This window comes from Parambassis ranga, chromosome 16 (assembly GCF_900634625.1).
Source record: "Parambassis ranga chromosome 16, fParRan2.1, whole genome shotgun sequence".
NCBI classification, from domain to species: Eukaryota; Metazoa; Chordata; class Actinopteri; family Ambassidae; genus Parambassis; species Parambassis ranga.
In genome coordinates, this window is record NC_041036.1 from 839,275 (window position 1) to 861,841 (window position 22,567).

Consider the following 22,567-nt stretch of genomic DNA (forward strand, 5'->3'; position numbering starts at 1 on the left):
ATACACACTGATCCAGAGTTCCAGTTTAAACTGTATTTAACTCACGCAAACAGATGTTTTAAAGAATAGTTTGTCATCATTTTTTTAAAACTTTTGTTCAGTTTTTATAATGATCGTCCCACACAAAGTGGAAAATGGGGACATTTCCTGTTTTATTGTGAAAGGGACATTATTATTCTACACAAACAAAGAAGAGAAGGTTCATATACACCGAACATAAAACTTTATTTATCATAAAACTGAATTTACAAAATATAAATTTTGAAAACAGGACCAACAGGAAGTAAAACAGGAAACAGGAAGTAGATCAGAGGTTTCAGCTTAAAGCAGCTACGACGATTAAAAAAAAAAAAAATTCACAGACCCCTTTTTTTTTTACAGCATTTTAACGTAAACTTTTTTTTACATTTTGTTTTTATTTGACCTTTAATTCTGTTTAATAAAAATAGAATTTAACTATACAAAGTCAATCACCACTTTTTTTACCTAATGTTATGGATTACTGATCAGCTCTCATCCCCAGAACCTCTGCCTGCCAGCAGGTGGCGTCACCTCCTCCTCAGGTGGAGGTGGGAGGCTGAAGATGGAGCCTGCGGACTCCACTGTGAAGATAAAGTACAAGTTTGCAACCATCATGGCGAGGCTCGGCAGGAAGGAGAGGCCGAAACCAAACCCACGGACGCTGCTGCCGAACGCTGCGGCGACCCAGTACACCAGCCTGGAAGGACAAAACAAACGCACCTTCAGATGATCGCGTTAAAGGTCCGATCATTCTGCTTTGTCGTTATTGATCAGTGTGAACTTCACCGTCCGAAGGCGAAGACGATGGTCAGCAGAGGGATGAGCTTCAGCTGCTGTTGGCTCAGGTACATCGCCATGACAACCAGCTGCAGGAAGTAGATCAGGAACAAGGAGACGGAGTCGGAAATAAAGCAACGGTGAACGGCGACATCATGAAGCTCCACCTCCTTCGTCTCATCATCCAACAGGGGCCGAAAGGCGCCGGACCTGAGTCGACTGACACCCAGAACCAGCCAACCTGAGACGGAGGAGACGCGTGAGAAAGGTCTTAAAAAGTGTGAAAGAACTTCGCTGGAGCTGGACTTACCGAGGATGATGGGCGCAGCCGCGAACACAGAGCAGCGCAGCGTGTAGACGAGCCTGTCGGGGCCGCTGTCCAACAGAGGGGCGTCGAAGGGCAGGAAGACATACCCCCCCCACACCAAGAAGGGGAAGAAGAGCGTCGACGTCGCCACGGAAACGCCCACCTTCAGGACATCTCTGCTGGGACCACACTGCCCACCTGAGACGGACAGAAAGACAGGCGAGGTGACAGGTGTAAACCCCGCCCACCTGAGACGGACAGGACACAGGGTTACTCACATCTGGCTGGAGGCGTCTCCTCGGGCCACTCGCTCTGGTAGCCATGGTGGTTGTAGTCATGAGGGACTCTTCTGGGACCCGGGAAAGGACTCTTTTCTGACTCCCTCTCCCAGAATCCCTCTCTGTCTCTGGGTGAGGGGGGGGAGGGGAGGACGGTCACTGCAGGACTGAACACCTGAGCAGCTTTCTCTGGCAGGTGGTTCTCCTGTGGCTCCTCCTCTTCCTCGCCCAGGTGCTTCCTCAGCCCCGCCTCCTCCTCCATTAGACCCCTCACCTCGTCTTCATATTCTCCTCCCCCTCTCCTCTCCCCCACTGCCTTCAGCTCTCGCTCACTTTCTGTCCTACTGGACGCATCACGGAGGGACGTGTCTGACTTGACGCTCATCCTGTCCCCTTTACCTGTCTGTCTGTCTCCGGGCCACAGGGTACTGAGCTCCATCATGGCGGAGCCCACCACTTCCTGTCCCTCAGCCTGCTTCATCTTTGTCCCCCCACTGTCCTCCACTGTGGTGCTGCCGGTGGCGGGCTGGGTGTTTTCAGTCAGCAGAGACATGTCTGTCAGGACGGAAGACAGAGGAGGAAGCATTAAATCCAGGTTCACAGTGAGACGCGGGACGTCCCTTCGTCCCTTTCGTCCAACACTCTGCAGACCTCAGGTTCATACAGCGTGATGAGGATGATGACGAGCACAGGTGCTGCCGCAGGGAGCAGGTAGCCCCGCCCACTGACCTGGTTTCAACATGGCGGCGAAACGTTTAACTAAATCTGAACATCTAAGTAAACTACAAATAAATGGTCTGTGACGTGTTAAACACCCGCGTCACTGCGCGCCAGCGCCACGGATCAATGTTCACATGCGACCTGATCAAACAGAAGACACCTGCTCAGTGCTAACATGCTACATGCTAACGCGCTGACGGAGCTGAGACTGAAACTAAACCATGAAAACACCCACCGTAAGGACGCCCTGATCCGGATCCAGGACCTGATTCTGGGCCTGACCCGCTTCTCTTCTCCTTTTTGTTGGTGTTGGTTCTTCTTCTTCTTCTTCTTCTGTTGTTGTTGTGAAACTTTCCGGAAGTTCAGCTCAGGTGTGGCACGTAAGGTGAGTTAAAGGGACAGTTCCTGATAAAGGGACGGTTTCGGTTAGCCGACAGTAAACAGGGAGCGATCCGATCCGCCCGTCATCAAACCGAGCTCTCAGGTACTCTGTGTGTGTGTGTGTGTGTGTGTCTGTGTGTGTGTGTGTGTGTGTGTGTGTGTGTGTGTGTGTGTGTGTGTGTGTGTGTTTTATTCCAACACGTAGCTCTGCTGTCAGTGTCAGGGTGAGGATGGACAGATGGACAGGCTGAGAGACAGAGGAAGAGGGGGTCGTTCTGATGAAGGTGAAACCCACCGTAATTTATTTAACTTTATTTAATGTTAATCAGAATCGTGTTTGTCGCCATGGAAGCGAAGAGGATTCACATTACTAGGAAAAAAATAAAATGTATAATTAACATGAAATAAGATAAAAACAAGTAGATAAAATAAGGTAAATAGATAAAATAAGGTCAAGTCAACAAGGTAAACGCTGTGATCTAAGAGTAAAGCTGTAAACTGACAGACGCACAATGAACAGAACAGAGCATGAGTGGTGGTTGTGATGGAACATAGACCCTGATGTGATAGAGTGTAACAGGTACCACATGGGTCGGTGAGGTGGTGCTGGTGTGCAAAGTACTGCAAGATGGAAGTATCAGTGCAGACAGTCATTGTGCAGTGACTGCACTAAAGTCATAGTGTGAAGTGAAGCAGAGCAGTGTGTGAATCACAGTCCAACAGTCCAACAGCCGAGGGGAAGATCTGTTCTTGTGGCGTGAGGTTCTGGTCCGAATGGACCGTAACCTCCTGCCTGAGGGGAGTGGCTCAGAGAGTCCGTGTCCAGGGTGAGAAGGGTCAGCTGTGATCCGAGTCCTGGAGACGTACAGGTCTTGGAGAGATGGCAGGCTGCAGCCGATCACCTTCTCAGCACCTTCCAAAGGTCTACGGTCATCTCCACTGTCTTCTGGGCATTCAGCTCCAGGTTGTTGTCAGCACACCAGGACACCAGACGGTCCACCTCCATCCTGTAGGCAAACTCATCCCCGTCTGAGATGAGTCCAATGAGGGTGGTGTCGTCAGCAAACTTAATCAGCTTGACAGACTGGAGGTGCAGCAGTTGGTGTACAGGGAGAAGAGCAGAGGGGAAAGTACACAGCCTTGGGGGATACCGGTGCTGATGGTCCTTGTTTCCGAGACATTCGTCCCCAGCCTCACATGCTGTCTCCTGTCTGTCAGGAGGTCAGTGATCCACCGGCAGATGGAGTCTGGAACATGCAGCAGGGACAGCTTGTCTTGGAGGAGAGCTGGGCGGATTGTGTTGAAAGCAGAGCTGAAGTCCACAAACAGGATCCTAGCATAGGTTCCTGGGGAGTCCAGATGCTGCAGGATGTAGTGAAGAGCCAGGTTGACAGCATCGTCCACAGATCTGTTAGCTCTGTAGGCGAACTGCAGGGGGTCCAGGAGGGGGGCCGTGATGGTCTTGAGGTGGGACAGTCCCAGGCGCTCAAAGGACTTCATGACTACAGACGTCAGTGCCACAGGTCTGTAGTCATTAAGACCAGTGATCCTTGGCTTCTTGGGAACTGGAACTACGGTGGAGGAAAGGGTCAAACGTTTGTGTATTTTCTTTTGATCATCATGTTAAAGTGTGTTGTTGTTGTTATTTGTGCTCTCGGTGTATTGTGTTATTGGTCTAATGTTTAATGTGAGTCTGCTGCTGAGCGTTCCGGTGCAGTACCCGGTGCTGTCAGCAGGGGGAGGTGTCGACTTTATTTCTCCCCCTCGGTGATCAGCAGGATGACTTCACTTCCTCGTGCGTGCGTGTGCGTGTGTGTGTGTGTGTTGTTCTGTTGTTGCGGGTTGTCATGGTGACAGCGGTGTCGGCCTGTACCAGCAGGCAGATGTGGACAGATGTTTCATTCAGCAGTCACAGGCTGCCTTTAACTGATCACTGTGTCAGGCGTCTGATCACAGATCGATGCTGCTCTGATCAGTGTTGATTGACAGCGAGGTGTCAATCAATGTGTAGCTCAAACATTTGATCTGAAGTCCAGCGGCGCTGACTCTGTGACGCTCCGGCGGCATTTCTGATCACTTTGTATCAGTTATTGATCTCTTATTGACAGGTTGTCCGGGCTTCTTTGTCCGTTTGGATGCTGCTGAAGGTTCGCTCCTTCTCTCGCCAGAGCACACCGCCTGAGCCCCAGGCGGGCGGTGTCTCTTCTCCGAGGTTCCACGTCACACGGCATCTGTTGGACCCCTCTCTGCCGGGTGGGCGGGGTTCATCGATCCGCACCGGATCGTTTATGTGCATCACCCACGTGACCCCCAGCAGCTCATTAATTGGCCGATGGGATCACGTGAGGCACTGACACGTTGTCATAGAGACCGTCTCCACCCAGCCTGCCGACGTGACCGTGCCGGTGTGGAGAACACGCGCCCCCCAACAGCTGTTATCGGGCTGGGCTTGAAGCACGAGCAGTGAGCGGATTGGCTGAGGCCCGCGGCAGCGGGCTGAGCTGTGATTGGTCAGAAGTACAGAACGGCGCTGTCAGTCAGGGAGAAGCCCCGCCCCCGGGCTCAGACTGCGGAGTGCTCTGGGAGCGGAACAAGCACTTTATTATTGGGATTATTACGGATTGATTACTGATTAGTTATTGATCGGTTGGGCTGTCAGGTGATCGGCTGATTCGTCGGAGGGGATGTCCCGACTGCTGGAGAGCAGAAGGCAGGACAGGATGAAGGAAATCAACATGAAGGTGAGTTCACCGGAAAACCCAGACCGAAACGGACTCACGAGCGCGTGCACGCTCACTTTAATAATCAATAAAGATAGATATGGATGAGCCGGTTCTGATCAGTGTGTGTGTGTGTGTGTGTGTGTGTGTGTGTGTCGGTCAGAAAGTGAGCAGAAGTCCGGGACTCCGGCTCACTTTGTTCCGCTTTGTCTTTTTTTTCCACATCTGGCTCCTCGAGCCGTTTGTTCCGCCACAGCGGCTTCTACCGCGCTGATCGATAGTTCGCGGGGCTGATCGATGAGTGATCGGCGCGCTGATCAGGTGTGCAGCGGTCAGTGTGTGTGTGGGAGCAGATGTTGAAACTTGGCGCAGCTCAGAAACGGGAAACACACACTTTTTTCTTTTTCCGCTGAAAATGAAAACCGATCGCATTTTACAGCGTGTGTGTGTCTGTGTGTGTGTTGGTGTGTGTCTCAGCTCACAGCCTGTGTGTTCAGAGCTCGGACTGTGTACCTGTGAGTTTCGGTGTGTGTGAGTGTGTGTCCGTTAGCAGCAGCGTGGCCGCTTTGTCCTGCAGGAGGAAACGAGCGGGGGGAGGGGAGGCAGTGTGTGTGTGTGTGTGTGTGTGTGAGTTAGTGAGTGTGTGTTAGTGTGTGTCATACAGGAAGTGTTGGTCAGGAGTGGTGGTTGATGTTTGACCTCTGACCTCTAACGTGTAAAGTAAAAGAAAAGCCTGAGCAGCTGTTTGATGTGGAATGAGGAGCCTGAGAGTGTGTGTGTGTGTGAGTGTGTGTGTGTGTTTGTGTGTGTGTGTGTTTGTGTGTGTGTGTCTGTTGCTGCTTTAGACTCGGTGGTTTTGGGCTGACTTTCCTATTTTAACCTCGGAGGAGGCGGCGCGGCGCCCACTGGGCTGAGGCCAGACCGACAGACATGACAACAGTTTCTTGCTCTTTATTTTCTCTGCGGAGTGAGACTGTGTCAGTTGATCCTAATGAGAGGATGAAGCGGTGCAGCCTGACGGAGGAGGGTGTAGCTGACCCCCTGCTGTAGCCTGGTTGACCCTTATTGTCCAAAATTGGTTCGCGCATTAAACATCTGACAGATTTTGATTTAAGAAAACTACAACAGGAAACGACCAGGATCAAAGTCAGGACCTCCTTCATATTTGAACTTTTACACTGACGGTAAAAACCATTCTGTGATGTCACCCAGAGCTGTTTTGAGGCTCTGGGACGCTCCAACCGACGCCATGTTGGCAGCGCCACAGTCCAGCAAAACTCCAAATACAGAGAGGGGGAGCTGAGGCGAGCGGGCGGACGCAGGACGTAATTATCATCGATTATATTCCTGTATATATTATTTCTGCTGTGTGTCTTTTTTTAACATGGCGGTCTATGTTAAAGCCCCCTAGAGGCTGCAGCATGAACTGCAGGTTTTAACACTTCCACATGGCTTCAAGTCTGAGCCCCGGAGGCTGCTGCTCTGTCGAGCATGTTATCACAACATCAAGTTCAAAAAGAAGAAAAAAAACACACAGCGCCCTCTACTGACCATAGTTTGTGCTGCACTCTGAGCGCTGAGCTTTAAAAACAAACAGGACATGGAGGAAGAACATTTGCACCGTTCACTTCCTGGTTTTATAAATAGATAGCTAACAGAGAAGCTCCGAGCACCTGCTCCTCCAGCTGATTGGTCTCCTCCTCTGTCCAATATGGCGGAAACTTCACCCAGATTTCAAATCACGGCGCTGCTCATTTGCATGAAGCCTCCGAGCCCTGAACTTTATGTAAACGACACACACACACACACGAGGAGGAGGAGGAGGAGGTGATACCAGCGCCTAGTGCTGAAGGTGTAGTTACTACTTAGTCACATGACCGGGGCAGAGCGGCGTGGAGCAGGCGGAAGCAGCGGCCTCTGTTGCCGTGGTTACCAGTTTCATTGGTTCACTTTATGTTTTTTTCCAGTTTCAGCAGAAACGAGCTGCAAGTGTTTCAGCTCAGAGGAGGCAGACAGGAAGCAGGAGCTGAAGCGACGACCTTTGACCCACCGAGCGGCGTGCACACACGCTTTATTAAAAACAGCTCCGTTTAATCAGCGCTGCAGTTTGAACAGCCTGATCTGATCTGAGCTCCTGTTTGATCTGAGCCTCGGTCAACAGCTGACGTCAGAGAACCAACTGTTAACCTGCACCGAGAGGACTCTGAACCACCTGACCCGCCAGAACCACATCACAGACCCGCCCCCCCCACAGCTTCCTGTGGCTGCTGTCTGTCAGACCAGTGACAGGCCAGGATGCTGTCAGCTGGATGTAAACCTGAGCGGTCTGAGTTCAGGTCTGAAGTCTGCGTGAGGTCCCGGGTCATACGTGTGCCGTGTTCTCCGCTCAGTACCGTCAGTGTGTGAGGTCACATGACTGGAAGACAAACGCTCTCAGATTGGCTGCTCACTGAGGCCGCTGTCTCTCTCTCTCCTCTGTAACCTCGGCTCCCTCGCCCTGTCTCATGACACACAGAGGTCTCTTTCTTCCTCTCTCATCACTGTGCTCTTTATTTATTGATCAGCTGATCGCTGGCTGTCACCAGTTTACTGAGGCTGTTTTAAAGCCTCTACACTGAGTATGTGTCAGTTTATTGATCAACACCGTGAGCGTTCATTTATCTATAGGCAGCGATGGGCTGAATGTTCAGCCGGGCAGTGGGGGAGTATAAACTCAGCTGTAGGAACATCTTGAGGATGAGGAGCAGCTCTCTGATTGGCCAGCTGTGTTGGCAGTGAAGCGCTCGGTAGTTGGCGTTGACTTCTCTCCCTCAGAGTAACCTCCTCCTGTCAGCTCTGAGCTCACAGTGAGTCAGAAACAGGATGTTCCTGTTTTCATCTTATCGATGCTCACCAACACATCAGGTGCTTATATTACCTGTCTTCTGATTGGTCGACGCAAACTAAGAACAGGTGGTTTCAAAGGAGAATGGTTGACACGGATGGTACGTCACATCATGTCAGTCTATGTGTCTGCGGAGTGAAGGATTATGGGACGCCTCTGTTGACTGACTGTGGCACAGCAAGGCTCCTTTGTTTCCCTGGTAACGAAGGATCAGGTGGAGCCTGTGTGGCTCAGCGTGTCCCAGGATTCACTGCACGCTGCTGATGGTTGGATTCTTTATACAAGTTTAAATGTTAGCATCAACAGCAGGTTGCTGGGTGACGGTGAAGGTCACACCTACATAGACCACGTCCTTCCACAGTGCAGCTCACCCCTCTGCTGGAGGCCTCTGTGTGGCCCATTGTGAGGGCTTGATATCAGTGGCAGCCATCTTTAAAGACAAGGAAGAGCACGGAGAGATTAAATCTAAGAAACAATCCTCTGCTCTTTGTTTTACTGAGCCGTGACCAGACAACAGGAACGATCATATCACATCCTTACAAAGACAGTAACCGGTTTTAAACAGATACTGACCGGTGCTGGTGTCAGAACCTGGAACCTTCTCGACCTTTCAGATAGAGGTGATGGCTCTTTGTGTTGGTCTGCACTGGGTCCCCCCTCTGAGTGGACCAGAACCTTCACCCCCTCGGTTCCCCTCAGGGGTCGAGCTGAGCTGTTCTCTGGTGCACACCACACATGCACTCGCCCACACATGTAAGCGCCCACTTGTCGAGAATCTGATGAAAGATGAATCATCTGACGATAGCACTTGTTTCCTCTGTAGACCGGTGCCCGGGCTTCATTACATAACTGGGCTCTCACACATTTATCTCTGCTAGAACATCTCCTCGACATGGTCTGTGTTTTGCTGACGCTGTCGGATCACACTGAGGACGAGCTGTTTTCCTGACATACTGTTCGACTGCACCAAAATCCACTGCAGGACAGTGAAGGTCTAATAAATCAATAAAGCAATATCTCCACTCTCCTGCAGCCTGATAAGCCACCAGGTCTCACCTTGCTGTTGGTCTCTTTCTGCTCGAGGGAAGCTCCTGCCCTTTGTCCATGAAAGAGGAACTATAGAGGACGTTCCTGCAGTGAGACACGTCTCCATATAACCAGCTTCCTCCATCCACTGTGAGCATTACAGGGTCATGGGGGACCTGGATCCTAACATAGACTCAAACAGCCCCCAATTAACCTAACTTTATTAACCTGACCGGCACCTCTCTGGAATGTGAGACATCTTTGGAATGTTGGGAGTACCCAGAGGAAACCACACAGGCCTGAGGAGAACATGCTCACAGAGAGCCGGAGACCTCCTCCTCACAGAGAGGACCTCTTCCTCACAGAGAGCCGCAGACCTCCTCCTCACAGAGAGGACCTCCTCCTCACAGAGAGGACCTCCTCCTCACAGAGAGCCGCAGACCTCCTGCTCACAGAGAGGACCTCCTGCTCACAGAGAGGACCTCCTGCTGGCTGCTCTGAAATGACTGAGAGTAACAGTTCTCCTCATTTAATAATCATATTAAAGATTAAACTCTGTGATGACGTCCTCCCTCATACTGTCCTCATAAAAAAAGACTAAAAATGTTTTGTACCAGGCTGTAAATGTTTATTTCTGCTGTAAAGCAAGAACGTGGAGCTCTGTGGGGACTGATTCACCACCTCAAGTGGTCACTAGAGGAACTGCAGCTCTGACATTGACACACTGGCCTCATTTGTCAGTCTTTACGTTAGTTTAATGGTTTTTATGCAGATAAATAATATATATATATAGTATATACATACAGAAATACAGATATAAATACTGTAAATGTTGATGAAATTAATCATTAGATCCTGTGGAAATTCATCATAAGACATTGGAGGTGATGTCATGCAGTTTCAGTTTCGTTCAGACGTGGTTTTCCTCATTCTGGACGGCGACACGTCAGAATCAGCAGACTTCTGCTTCACTCCCACCAGTGATCTAGAACCACTCAGCCCGGACACCGGCTGATCCTCAGCTGCAGACGTGTTTGCAATGTCCCCATTGTGGGACTAATAAAGGTTTCTTAATCTTAATGTCAGGAGAAACGGTCCCACTGTCCCCGTCTCTGTGAGGACATTCATTCCTGACCCCATCCCCGAAGGCTGTGAGGACCAAACAATATGTCCACAACACAAACAGTGGTCCTCACAAAGACGGACACACAGGCGCACTCACACACTTCCTCTTCCTGCTCCTCCCAGTTCACAGAAATAAGAAAAGAGAAGTTCAGATTCTCAGCTGCAGAAAAACTAGCGCTGCTGCACGTCTGGTTCACAGCAGCTCTGTGGAGTCTCTGCTGTTGGACGTCTGACAGACGTCTCTGTGGACTCAACAACTCAAGACCAGTAGAAAACACCTGTTGTTAGGCATACGCTCCATGTCTGTGTGTCTGATTGGTTGGTCCGTTGGTCCATCCAACGGAGGCCATTTTCAGATGAGCAGTGAGGACTGAAAATGGATTCAGCTTCACTTCTGTTTGAGCAGATTTGACAGATCTGAACACGTTCAGGAGCGTCACGTCCTCTGGGTGTTCTTACACGTCACGCCTGGAGTCATTCCAAGGTGGTTTCTCACGTCTTCCTCTGCAGACGGGGACATTATTTTCCATGTTTGTAGACATACAGGGAGGATGTCCGTGCAGTATGTCTGTGGTTTACTGGCGTCTTAATCAGAGGTTTAATTACAGAATGTCTGCAGAACAAAGCCGGCTAATACTCCTCTAAAGTCCAGATTAAATGTCTCAGACAAGTTGCCGTGTGTTGTCAGTGTAATCTCTGTGTTGTGGGATTTGTCGGGTCACGGCATGCACTTTATGAAGTGAATCATTAACAGGCTTTATGTGTTGCCTTGAGGTTCTTCGGTCTGTGATTGGCTCTCAGGGAGTCAGCTGACTTCTCCTGCTCAGGTGTAGTCATAGAGTCCAGGTGTCCAGGTTTCATTTACACTCAACAAAAATATAAACGCAACACTTTTGTTTTTGCTCCCATGTTTCATGAGATGGACTTGAAGATCTAAACTTCATTCCAGATACACAATATTACCATTCCTCTCAAACATTGTTCACAAATCTGTCTAAATGTGTGATAGTGAGCACTTCTGCTTTGCTGAGATAATCCATCCCACCTCACAGGTGTGCCACATCAAGATGCTGATCTGACATCATGATTAGTGCACAGGTGTACCTCAAACTGCCCACAATAAAAGGCCACCCTGAAATGTGCAGTTTTGTCTCACAGCAAAATGCCACAGATGCCACAAGCATTGAGGGAGCGTGCAATTGGCACGCTGACAGCAGGAATGTCAACCAGATCTGTTGCTCGTGCATTGAATGTTCATTTCTCCACCATAAGCTGTCTCCAAAGGCGTTTCAGAGAATATGGCAGTACATCCAACCGGCCTCACAACCGCAGACCACGAGTAACCACACCAGCCCAGGACCTCCACATCCAGCAGGTTCACCTCCGAGATCGTCTGAGACCAGCCACTCAGACAGCTGCTGAAACAATTGGTTTGCATAACCAAACAATTTCTGCACAAACTGTCAGAAACCGTCTCAGGGAAGCTCAACTGCATGCTCGTCGTCCTCATCGGGGTCTAACCTGACTCCAGATCGTCGCCGTAACAGACTTGAGTGGGCAAATGCTCACATTCGATGGCGTCTAGCACGTTGGAGAGGTGTTCTCTTCACGGATGAATCTCGGTTTACATTGTTCAGGGCAGATGGCAGACAGCGTGTGTGGCGTCGTGTGGGTGAGCGCTTTGCTGATGTCAATGTTGTGGATCGAGTGGCCCATGGTGGTGGTGGGGTCATGGTATGGGCAGGCATCTGTTATGGACGAAGAACACAGGTGCATTTTATTGATGGCATTTTGAATGCACAGAGATACCGTGATGAGATCCTGAGGCCCATTGTTGTGCCATACATCCATGAACATCACCTCATGTTTCAGCAAGATAATGCACGGCCCCATGTTGCAAGGATCTGTACACAATTCTTGGAAGCTGAAAATGTCCCAGTTCTTGCATGGCCAGCATACTCACCGGACATGTCACCCATTGAACATGTTTGGGATGTGCTTGACCTGCGTATACGACAGCGTGCACCAGTTCCCACTAATATCCAGCAACTTCGCACAGCCATTGAAGAGGAGTGGACCAACATTCCACAGGCCACAATAGACAATCTGATAAACTCAATGTGAAGAAGATGTGTTGCACTGCATGAGGCAAATGGTGGTCACACCAGATACTGACTGGTTCTGAGTCCCCAGACCGCCAATAAAGCAGAAACAAAATGCACATTTCAGGGTGGCCTTTTATTGTGGGCAGTTTGAGGTACACCTGTGCACTAATCATGATGTCAGATCAGCATCTTGATGTGGCACACCTGTGAGGTGGGATGGATTATCTCAGCAAAGCAGAAGTGCTCACTATCACACATTTAGACAGATTTGTGAACAATGTTTGAGAGGAATGGTAATATTGTGTATCTGGAATGAAGTTTAGATCTTCAAGTCCATCTCATGAAACATGGGAGCAAAAACAAAAGTGTTGCGTTTATATTTTTGTTGAGTGTATTTGTCCCTTTGGTAACATTATCCGGCTAACAGCTAGCCTGGCCAGCTGTTTACAGACACTTTACAGTCAGTTAGCTGTGTTAGCATCAGCTAATGTCCTGAAGTAATCATACCATATGCATGTGGTGAAGCTACAGCTAGCTGGCTACACATACAGGTGATGTCATCACTAGCTAAATGCTATGTGTGGATAGGATAGTTAGCTAGCCTGCCCTCCATCACTCTGTCGGTAGACTTAAGATCCACCACTGGTCTGATAAAGACGCCGTGTGTTTTCTTTGCCTTCAGTCGGATCAGAGGTCAGTCTCTCTGGACTACATCTCCCATGAGGCCTTGCTGCTGCTGCTGCTGCTGTGTCCTGAAGCAGAGTGAGGCTTCATCTATAATGTATACAAGCCCCTCAGCAAGGCACCTGAGACTGCCAATCCACCGCCTCATACACAGAACGCAGTCACATGACCAGCAGTCACATGACCAGCAGTCACATGACCCTGACCCTGTGTGTGTTTGTTCCTTAAGCTCTGATGTTTGGCTGCTGTTGGTTGGTTTGTTTGATCGAAGCTTCTTTGCTCGACACAGCCCACACTGTGTGCGACCAGCACAAGGTCCTCCAACCAGAGGTTTCACTACAAGAGGACCCTCTGGCGTGGTCAGATGGAGGTGCTGGTGGTAGAAACTGTGCACAGACTGGACTCCTTTGTTTTGTATCTTCTCCTGTGAGCCCCCCCCCCCCCCCCCCCCCCCCCCCCGCAGGCAGCACAAAGCAGGGTCCAGGTATTAGGCCGCCCCCTCCTCCTCCTCCTCCTCTGCTGGATCCTTTGTTCACCTCCACAAAGAAGGAAACTGAAAACCTGCAGCCCTGCAACACAGAACTCCCTCTGCCCCTCTGCTCACTCACACCACACCTGTGGTCACATGATGTGAAACAGTGAATAAAACCAACAGTGGCCTTCTTTGTACCTGACTGAAACCTGAACCATCAATAACTGTACGGATCCATCTGATGTCTCTGTGTGATCAGAATAAGGAGAAGGAGAGGCTGAAGGAGAGGGAGAAGGAGGCGAGAGAGCGGGAGGCCCGGTCCAGCAACGGGCACCTGTTCACCTCCCTGACGGTGTCCTCCACCACCCTGTGCTCCTCCTGCAACAGGAGCATCACGGCCAAGGAGGCGCTCAGCTGTCCAGGTAACACAGACACACAACATGTGACACACAACATACGTGTAGCACAACACACGACATACATGCAACATACATGTAGCACAACATACATGTAACATACAACATGCATGTACCACACAACATATGTGTAGCACAACACACAACATACATGTAGCACATGACATACATGTAGCACACAACATGCATGTAGCACACGACATACATGTAGCACACGACATGCATGTAGCACACGACATGCATGTAGCACACGACATGCATGTAGCACACGACATACATGTAGCACACGACATGCATGTAGCACACGACATGCATGTAGCACACGACATGCATGTAGCACACGACATACATGTAGCACACAACATGCAACATGCATGTAGCATACGTGTAACACAGGAGGGGTGTAGGCCTTACCGTCTGCTGCTGGAAGCTTTTATTGTGAAGAAGCAGCAGGACATGATGGGAGGAAATTGATCAGCTGATTGATTGGTCATTTCTGCACACAAACTGTATTTCACACTGAAAAGCAACAACATGGAGAACGGACTGCGAGTGTGTGTGTGTGTGTGTTGTCTCTTTGTCTTCTGTGTGTGTGTGACAGACGGTGTGTTAATCCTCCTTCACAATGAACAGATGCACCTTCAGATTAACACACACACACTCTGAGACACATGTGTCCCCTCGACCCAGTTCTCAGGGTTCCTCTGCAGCAGCAGCCAATCAAAGCAGAGGACAATGGGGTCTCACACACACACACACACACACACACATTAAGACACACCCTTGTGATCACAATGTGTTGTGTTCACACTGGAAGATCTGTTAGAATGATCTCAGCTGACCTCAGCACAAACACACTGACAGAGTTTGTGTGTGTTTCTATTGTGGCTCATTACCGCCCCCTGTTGATAGAAACTGTCATTTCTGCCCCTGATGGTAGAAGCGTCACTGCCAACAGGGGGCAGTGATAAGACGGGAGCAACTGTCCCTAGATGGTAGAAACTCTCTGAGAGCCAGTCAGTTTAAATCTGACATTCAAGACAGACACACCCAAAACACACACACACACACACACAACCAAAACACACACACAAACAACCAAAACACACACACACAAAACACACACACACACACAACCAAAACACACACACAAACAACCAAAACACACACACAAAACACACACACACAACCAAAACACACACAGTTTTTTTTAGCTGTCTGTGTTTTGGTTTTAGTGACATCATTTGGAAAAAGTGAAGTCATATTTTTTTAATAGTGACTCTGTGTGTGTGTGTGTGTGTGTGTGTGTGTGTGTGTGTGTGTGTGTGCTCTCCAGGGCCTGTAACGTGCAGTTTTAGAGCATCATGTGTTGCTAACCTGTCTCTCTGTCCACCTGTCTGTCTCACAGGCTGTAATGTCACCATCCACAACCGCTGCAGAGACAGTTTGGCCAACTGTGCCAAGATGAAACAGAGAGTAAGACCTGTCTGACTGTTTGTACACCGCCTGTCTGTCCCTGTGTCTGTCTGTACTGACCACCTGTCTGTCCCTATGTCTGTGTCTCAAACAGCAACAGAAGCTGGCGTTGGTGAGAAACAGTTCGGCTCTGCAGAACGTCGCCCTACGAACCAAAAGTGAGTGTAACACAGAAACAGACCGTGTCCTGTTGCATTGTGGGAAATGTAGTCTGATGTCTAGTTGGTTCTTCTCTGCTTCTCTTTAGCTCCGATGATGAAGGAGCGTCCCAGTTCGGCCATATACCCCTCAGACAGTCTCCGCCAGTCTCTGCTCGGGTCCAGACGGGTCCGCTCAGGTCTCTCTCTCGCCAAAAGTGTCTCCACCAATAACATTGCAGGGTGAGGCTGAGCAGACAGGGACATCTGCTCTGTACCGACTGACTATTGGAGACTAATCTGTCACCTCTCTCCTTGTCTCTCAGGGGGACAGAGGATTCTGTAGGTCTCAGGAGGATTCTGTCTCAGTCCACAGAGTCTCTGAACTTCAGAAGCAGAACTTTGTCAATGGAGTCTCTCACTGACGACGGTCTGTCAACCGCTCGTCTTTTATATCAATATCTTGACATGAAGTCCTCCAAGCAGCAGGAGGCGCTGCAGGCTGGTACTCATTAGGTCTGTGTTTGCAGGTGAGTACTGGTGGAGCTCCCTGCTGGAGGAGCTGCAGGCGGAGGGCCACTGCATTCGAGCCGACAGCTGGAGTCTCGCTGTGGAACCCAAGTTCCTGCAGACGCTCCACAAAGACGTCATCAAACAGCAAGACGTCATCTATGGTACACACACACACACACACACACACACACACACATACACAACATAATGCATAACACACACACAGACGATACACACTCCACTGTGTCTCTGTGCCTCAGAGCTGATCCAGACAGAGTTCCACCATGTCCGCACGTTGCGGATCATGGAGGGGGTGTACCGGCGGGGGATGCTGGAGGAGGTGATGCTGGAGGCGGGCGTGGTCCACACCATCTTCCCCTGTCTGGACCAGCTGCTGGAGTTCCACTCCAACTTCCTGTCAGAACTGCTGAAGCGGAGGAAGGAGGGGCTGGAGGAGGGCAGCTCCACCAACTTCACCGTGCGCAGACTGGGCGACCTGCTGCTGCGACAGGTAGGCCCGCCCAGGTCGGACTGACCCGGTGCTGACGGATACCACAGACCATCAGTCTGAATGTGTGTGTGTGTGTTTGCAGTTTTCAGGTCAGTGTGCTGAAGACATGAAGAAACTTTATTCTGAGTTCTGCAGTCGACACCCAAAGGCCGTGAAACTCTACAAAGAAGTTTTAAGCCGAGACCGAAGGCTGCAGCAGTTCATCCGGGTGAGACTGACGTCCGGCTCAGACCATTCACACTGGTTCACACCTGCATCAGGTTTAGATCCAAGAAAACAGACCCACATGTGTCCACGCTGGTGCTGAGTTTTTCCTTTTGTCCCACAATCCTCAGCGTGCCTGTCGTGGTCCTTTGTTGCGTCGTCATGGTGTCCAGGAGTGCATCCTGCTGGTGACACAGCGGCTTACAAAGTACCCTGTCCTCATCCAGCGAATCCTCGACAACACCAAAGGTACCCTTCAACATCTGACCTTTAATAACCTCTGAACTTTGACCTTTAATGACCTCGGACCCTGACATCTCTGTAACGCCCTGCAGGCTGCGAGGAGGAGGTGCAGACTCTGAGCAGGGCGTTGATCCGCTTAAAGGAGCTGATCAGCTCAGTGGACCAGGAGGTTCTGGAGCTGGGTCAGAGTAGGAGGCTACAAGAAATTCAGGCCCGTCTGGATCCCCGGGCCCAGGCGGAGGCACGGGGAGGAGGAGTCTTCAGAGGCGGAGAGCTGCTGAGGAGGAGACTTCTTCACGAAGGGACGCTCCACTGGAAAGTCCAGGGCTCCAGGATGAAAGGTAGTGGAGGAGGCGGGGCTTATAATGACTGTGATGTCATGTCATGTCATGTCATGTGTGGGTGGAGCCTACACCTGCTGACAACCTCCATGTGTTTGTCTCCAGAGGTGCAGGTCCTTCTGATGTCGGACATCTTGGTTTTCCTTCAGGAGAAAGACCAGAAGTTCACCTTCGCTTCACTGGTGAGTCACATGGACCCACATCTGAGCCCTGATCAGCTGGTGTCAGTCCAGTACCTGTGTGTCTCACCTGTGTGTCTCTAATGTCGGTCCCAGGACAAGTTTCCGGTGGTCTCGCTGAATAACCTGATCGTCAGAGACATAGCCAATCAGGAGCGAGGGATGTACCTGATCAGCGACTCCACCCCTCCAGAAATGTACGAGCTGTACGGTTCATCAAAGGACGACCGCAAGACCTGGATGAGCCGCATCCAGCAAGCTGCTCTCAGGTAAGACTGTCCACCAGCGGCGTGACCTCACAGTACTGTGACCCTGCAGTGTGACCTCACAGTACTGTGACCCTGCAGTGTGACCTCACAGTACTGTGACGCCGCAGTGTGACCTCACAGTACTGTGACCCTGCAGTGTGACCTCACAGTACTGTGACGCCGCAGTGTGACCTCACAGTACTGTGACCCTGCAGTGTGACCTCACAGTACTGTGACGCCGCAGTGTGACCTCACAGTACTGTGACCCTGCAGTGTGACCTCACAGTACTGTGACGCTGCAGTGTGACCTCACAGTACTGTGACGCCGCTCCTCCTTCTGTCTGCAGTTCTTCACGGTGTCTCTGTTTCTCTGCAGCTGTCCGTCCAGAGACGAGTTTCCTCTCATCGAGACTGAAGACAAAGCTTTACTGCGCAGGCTCAGAGGTATTACACCACCTGCTGCACCTCTCACTACACCTTCTACTAATCGGCTTCTACGCCTCCTACAGCTGTTACTGTGCCTCTCTCTCTCCTTCTCTCCCTCCCTGTGTTACATCTCCTGCATCTCCTGCTCCACCTCCAGCCTTTACAGCTACAACTACACCTCCTCCTGACTAACTTCCTTCTGCTTCTGCTTCAGCTACACCTACTAGCTTCTGGTGCACCTCCTCCTCCTCCTGCAACACATCTGTTACTACACCTCTTCCTTCATCTTCTCCTGCCGCTGTGCCTCCTATTGTTCCTCATGACTCCTCCTACTACTGCTACTGCTACACCTCCAACTAATCATCCTGCTGCATCTTTTCCTAGTGCTTCACTCTTTCCTCACCTCCTCCTTGATCTGTATTTCTGTCTAAAAGATAATATGAAAATAATCGTGTTTTCTTGAACTTACATTGTGTTCCTGCTCCTCTTCCTCCCAGCTGACATCCAGCAGAAGGACAGGGAGGTGCTGGAGCTCCTGCAGGAGCGCGTCACTTTATTTTCTGACCTGGTGGAGGCAACAGGAAGAGGAGCAGATAAGGAAAGAGGAGTGGAGGTCAGGACCACCTCCTCCTCCTCCAGCAGGAACCTGTTCAGAGCTGACACTCCTCATGCTCCTAAGGCGGAGCCGCTCCTGCTTGCGGCCATCGGTGAAGGTGAGGAGCTGCATGGAGGAGCTCCAGGTTGAAACGGAGTCACAGTGAACTAAGCATCGTGCTTTGTGTGTTTCAGTCGACAGGCTGGCGGAGCTGCTGTCCGACTCCATCATCCAGAAATCCTCCGTAACCAACGGCAACCAGGAGCTCAGCAGTGAGTCACTGTTCTGTCTGTTCTCTACTTATTCCTGTCCTGCTGTCCTGTGTGAGCCGCCTCCTCCTCCTCCAAACTACAATCACTTGCAGTTTTTCCTCCTGCTGATGTTCCTCTCTCTCTCTCAGACGGTGACTCTGGTTCTCTGAACGGTTCCTTTGACTCAAACGAAAGCTCTTCAAAGGTAAATTGCTCACACAGGAACACACAGGTTCCAGTGAAAGTGTCTAAATCTGCTGTCATCATGTGAAAATGGACTCATTCTGTATGAAGTCTGCTGATGAGTTCGTCTCCTCAGACTGAAAGAAGTGACCCGCATTATAAAATCTTATCATTTACCAAAAGCAGATGAATGTTTTCTGGATGTTACTCTTGTTGCTAGGAAACTGGAGGCCATGTTCAGCTGGCAGAAAGTGTTTAAAGCTCGCTCACTCTTTCTGTGACTTTATCTAACATCGCGTGTTGCAACACTGTTTTGGTTTACGTTGTTCTCATGGTAACGGTATCATATGTCAACAGACCAGGTTAGCGCTCAGAAATATGTGCATGTAGCTGCTACACACAGGTGGAGTAAAGACAAGGCTTTATAAGGAGGAGCAGTGTGTGACGGCGTCACTCCGTCTCACTGCTCAGATCTGATGGTGGCCGGGCGGCGCCTGTTTTCTTTTCCTCACTTGGTCGATGGTCCGAGAAGGTTTGATTTGTCTGCGATGTCTGTCTGCGCATACCTGACCCCCCCCCCCCCCGCCCCCCTCACAGCTGCACAGATGTGTTAATTGAGTGTGTGGGGGAGCAGGATCCTCTCTCAGATTCTGACCTCAGCAGTCGTTTTTATCAGCAGAGCCACGTTTCTAAGTTTAGTTCGTTTCTGACACAGAAAAACGAACTGCAGGCCGCTGCTGCTGCAGTGCTCTCTGCTGTGGTGTATCTAAAACAGCTGTCAGCCTCCTACAGCCTGTTCAGGATGCAGCAGCCTGAGTGCTGGTGGAAACTGAGCACAGTGCATATTTTAAAGCAATGATCCAGAACTGATTTGCAGGTTTTCCTGGTGTTTGGATCACTAAACGTGTCATTCAGAGTCTCTGAGACATCAGATCAGATCCTCTGCTGCAGGACTCCTGGTGGCCCCAAAGATCAGAGTAAAGACACGTGGAGAGTCCACTGAGCGTGCTCTGGTGTGTGAGCCTGACGTGCTGCACTAAAATGTCTGCAGATCAAGTGTAAGCTGTCCATGGCGACAGTGTTAAAATAAGAATGCTGCTGGTTTGACAGGAAACGGAAAAGAGTCTCCAGTTCACGGAGTTTCCACATTTTTCTCTTTCAGGACAGAAACGGTAACCAGCTGCAGGAGCGAACCCTGAACGAGGTAACGTCCACTTCCTGTTCCTTATCCGACTGTTTGGGCTGCTGTACTGGCTCGGTTCTGGTCATTGTCCGGCTGTGTTCCAGCTCTTGTCTTTGATCAAGCAGTTCTTAACAGTGCTCCATCTTTCTGTCTCTCTGCAGGAAGCCCGTCAGCAATTGGTCAACCTGAGCACGCAGCTGCACGCCCTGCAGGTCTGACAACAGGAAGTGATTCATTCTACATGTTTACATTCATGTTACATTTTGCGGTACAGCAGGCTAACTCACTGACTCCACCCCCAGGCTACTGTGATTCACCAGGACTCATTTCTGGAGCTGTTAGTCTGTTCAAGCCCCGCCTCTTCCACAAACCCCAGCTCCGCCCCCCGTCTTTGTCGCTCGGTGTCAGGGGACGCGATGCTAGACGCCGGCGTGGAGGCAGTGTTGCTGCGGCGCCAAGTGGAGCTGCTCCAGGAGGAAATATCACGTCTCCGTCTGAAGGCAAAGGAGCCTGTCAGGGAGGGGGCGGAGCCATGTCACAGGAGGCGGAGTAACAATGGAGATGCCAGCGATGTCATCAAGGGAGAGCAGGTGTGTCAGGTGGTCTAAGAAAACAGACCCAGACCTAACTGGTCATTCCAACATAAGCTAAGCTCCGGTGTGTCGCCTGCAGGTGAACAGGAGGCGTGGCAGCAGGGAGCTGGAGGTCCGCCCTCTTGCCCCTTTGGCCACCCAGGATCCAGTGGACCAATTGGATGGCGTCCAGGAAGGAAACGAAGAAGAGGAAGATGAGGAAATCATGAAGATCTCTCCTCGTTCTGACAGCCCCAGAGGTCGGTAACTCCTGATCAATAATCATTACTTATGATTATTATGAGACAGTCCTTAATGCAATACTTTAAGTGTTTTGTTGATTGGTACGGGTTACCATGGTAACCATGGCTTCTTACCTCTCAGACCTGCAGGATATCCCAGAGGAGAGCGAGAGTTAGCCTCACATCTACGCCTGTTGACCTCAGGGACCTCATGATGTCACCATGATGTCACAGATGGCTCAAGCGTTCCACTTCATGTACTGTCAGACTTTTATAGTGGAAGGGGCTGAGAATGATGTCATTTCCTGTTTTTAAAACCAAATCTGACATCAGCTCTCTGCTGTTCCTGAAACATTTTCTGAATGTTGCTGTTAGGTTAGAAACAGGAAGTATAACCATGTGACCTGTTTACATCATCTTGTCTGCTGAAGCTCCAACCAGGTGTTGCTGGAATGGGCGGGGCTTATAAAAAAGGGAGGGTTTTAGGAGGGTGGGAGCGCATGCAAGGCATCATTGGATTTATTGAGGACTAACGGGTGGGTGGGGCTTAAGATGAGTGGGCGGGGTTTAGCAAGTCTGTCTCAGTCCAAAGTTCAGTTTAACGTCTGCTACAAACAAACATGTAAACACTTAAAGATGTGATTGATCGCCAAGTTTCAATCAGACTGATGAAGGAGAAGGCAGCCATGTTTGTTTGCCTGCATCGCTGATATATGAAGAGTAGCACAGAGAACATGAGCAGCTTCTGATTGGACGAGATAAAACCGGCCCTGATCTGGGTTTGTTGTGGTTTTAAACTGTTTGTTTGAAGCAGACGTGTTTTATTTATTCTTCGGACGTGAGACACAATAATGGTCACCACACTACATTTCCCAGGATGCCTTTGGATCTACAGCCACAGTCTCAGTTTAAACTCAGAGATTATGATCAGTGTATTTCTACAGAAACAGTAGTTTTAGAAATGTTTAGATTCTGTTTGTGGAAGAATTTCCAGTAAGAAAAAAAAACAGGAAGTGTTTTTTTTTTTGCTTTTTATACGTGAAGCCAAAAAATCTGTTCAGTTTAGGAAGTTTAAAAATATTTAAGTTTTATTCGCAGAATAAAGAAATGCAGGGAGTTTGTTCAGGTAAGCTCACCTGGTGTCTGAGCAAACAAACTGCTGACTTCAGAGACAGACTGGGAGGAGGCGGGGTTTAGGGTGGGGGTGGGGGGGTTGTATTATAGTGCTGAATCGTAGATCAGGTTTGTTTAAGGGGCAGGAATGCATGACCTCTCTGCTCCTCTCTGTTAGCATGTTAGCATGGCTGTGTCTTTTATACTTATGTAGGACATTGGTTGATTCGACCA

General features: G+C 50.0%; 2 protein-coding genes across 3 annotated transcripts; one reads left to right on the forward strand and one right to left on the reverse strand.

Annotated features, from left to right (window-relative positions):
• Positions 1-206: 206 nt before the first annotated feature.
• LOC114448285 (transmembrane protein 79-like) lies at positions 207-2,481 on the reverse strand. Its single transcript, XM_028425150.1, has 5 exons — positions 2,339-2,481; positions 1,384-1,938; positions 1,109-1,303; positions 808-1,039; positions 207-718 (listed from the first exon to the last, which is right to left on the reverse strand). Exons 2-5 carry the CDS (start codon positions 1,934-1,936, stop codon positions 514-516), a joined length of 1,185 nt encoding a protein of 394 aa, XP_028280951.1. The 5' UTR covers positions 1,937-1,938; positions 2,339-2,481; the 3' UTR covers positions 207-513.
• arhgef2b (rho/rac guanine nucleotide exchange factor (GEF) 2b) lies at positions 2,163-22,406 on the forward strand. Of its 2 annotated transcripts, none has more exons than XM_028425147.1 (22): positions 2,163-2,488; positions 13,760-13,922; positions 15,325-15,392; positions 15,487-15,550; positions 15,640-15,772; positions 15,856-15,959; positions 16,060-16,203; positions 16,303-16,553; positions 16,636-16,761; positions 16,889-17,006; positions 17,093-17,341; positions 17,447-17,523; positions 17,617-17,789; positions 18,145-18,212; positions 18,692-18,907; positions 18,984-19,061; positions 19,190-19,245; positions 20,386-20,427; positions 20,568-20,618; positions 20,709-20,996; positions 21,079-21,238; positions 21,363-22,406. In XM_028425147.1, the coding sequence occupies exons 1-22, from the start codon at positions 2,279-2,281 to the stop codon at positions 21,395-21,397; spliced, it is 2,874 nt and encodes a 957-aa protein (XP_028280948.1). In that variant the 5' UTR covers positions 2,163-2,278; the 3' UTR covers positions 21,398-22,406. The 2 variants fall into 2 exon arrangements, with proteins under 2 accessions (XP_028280948.1, XP_028280949.1); XM_028425148.1 differs by lacking the exon at positions 2,163-2,488 and adding an exon at positions 5,001-5,225.
• Positions 22,407-22,567: the final 161 nt, after the last annotated feature.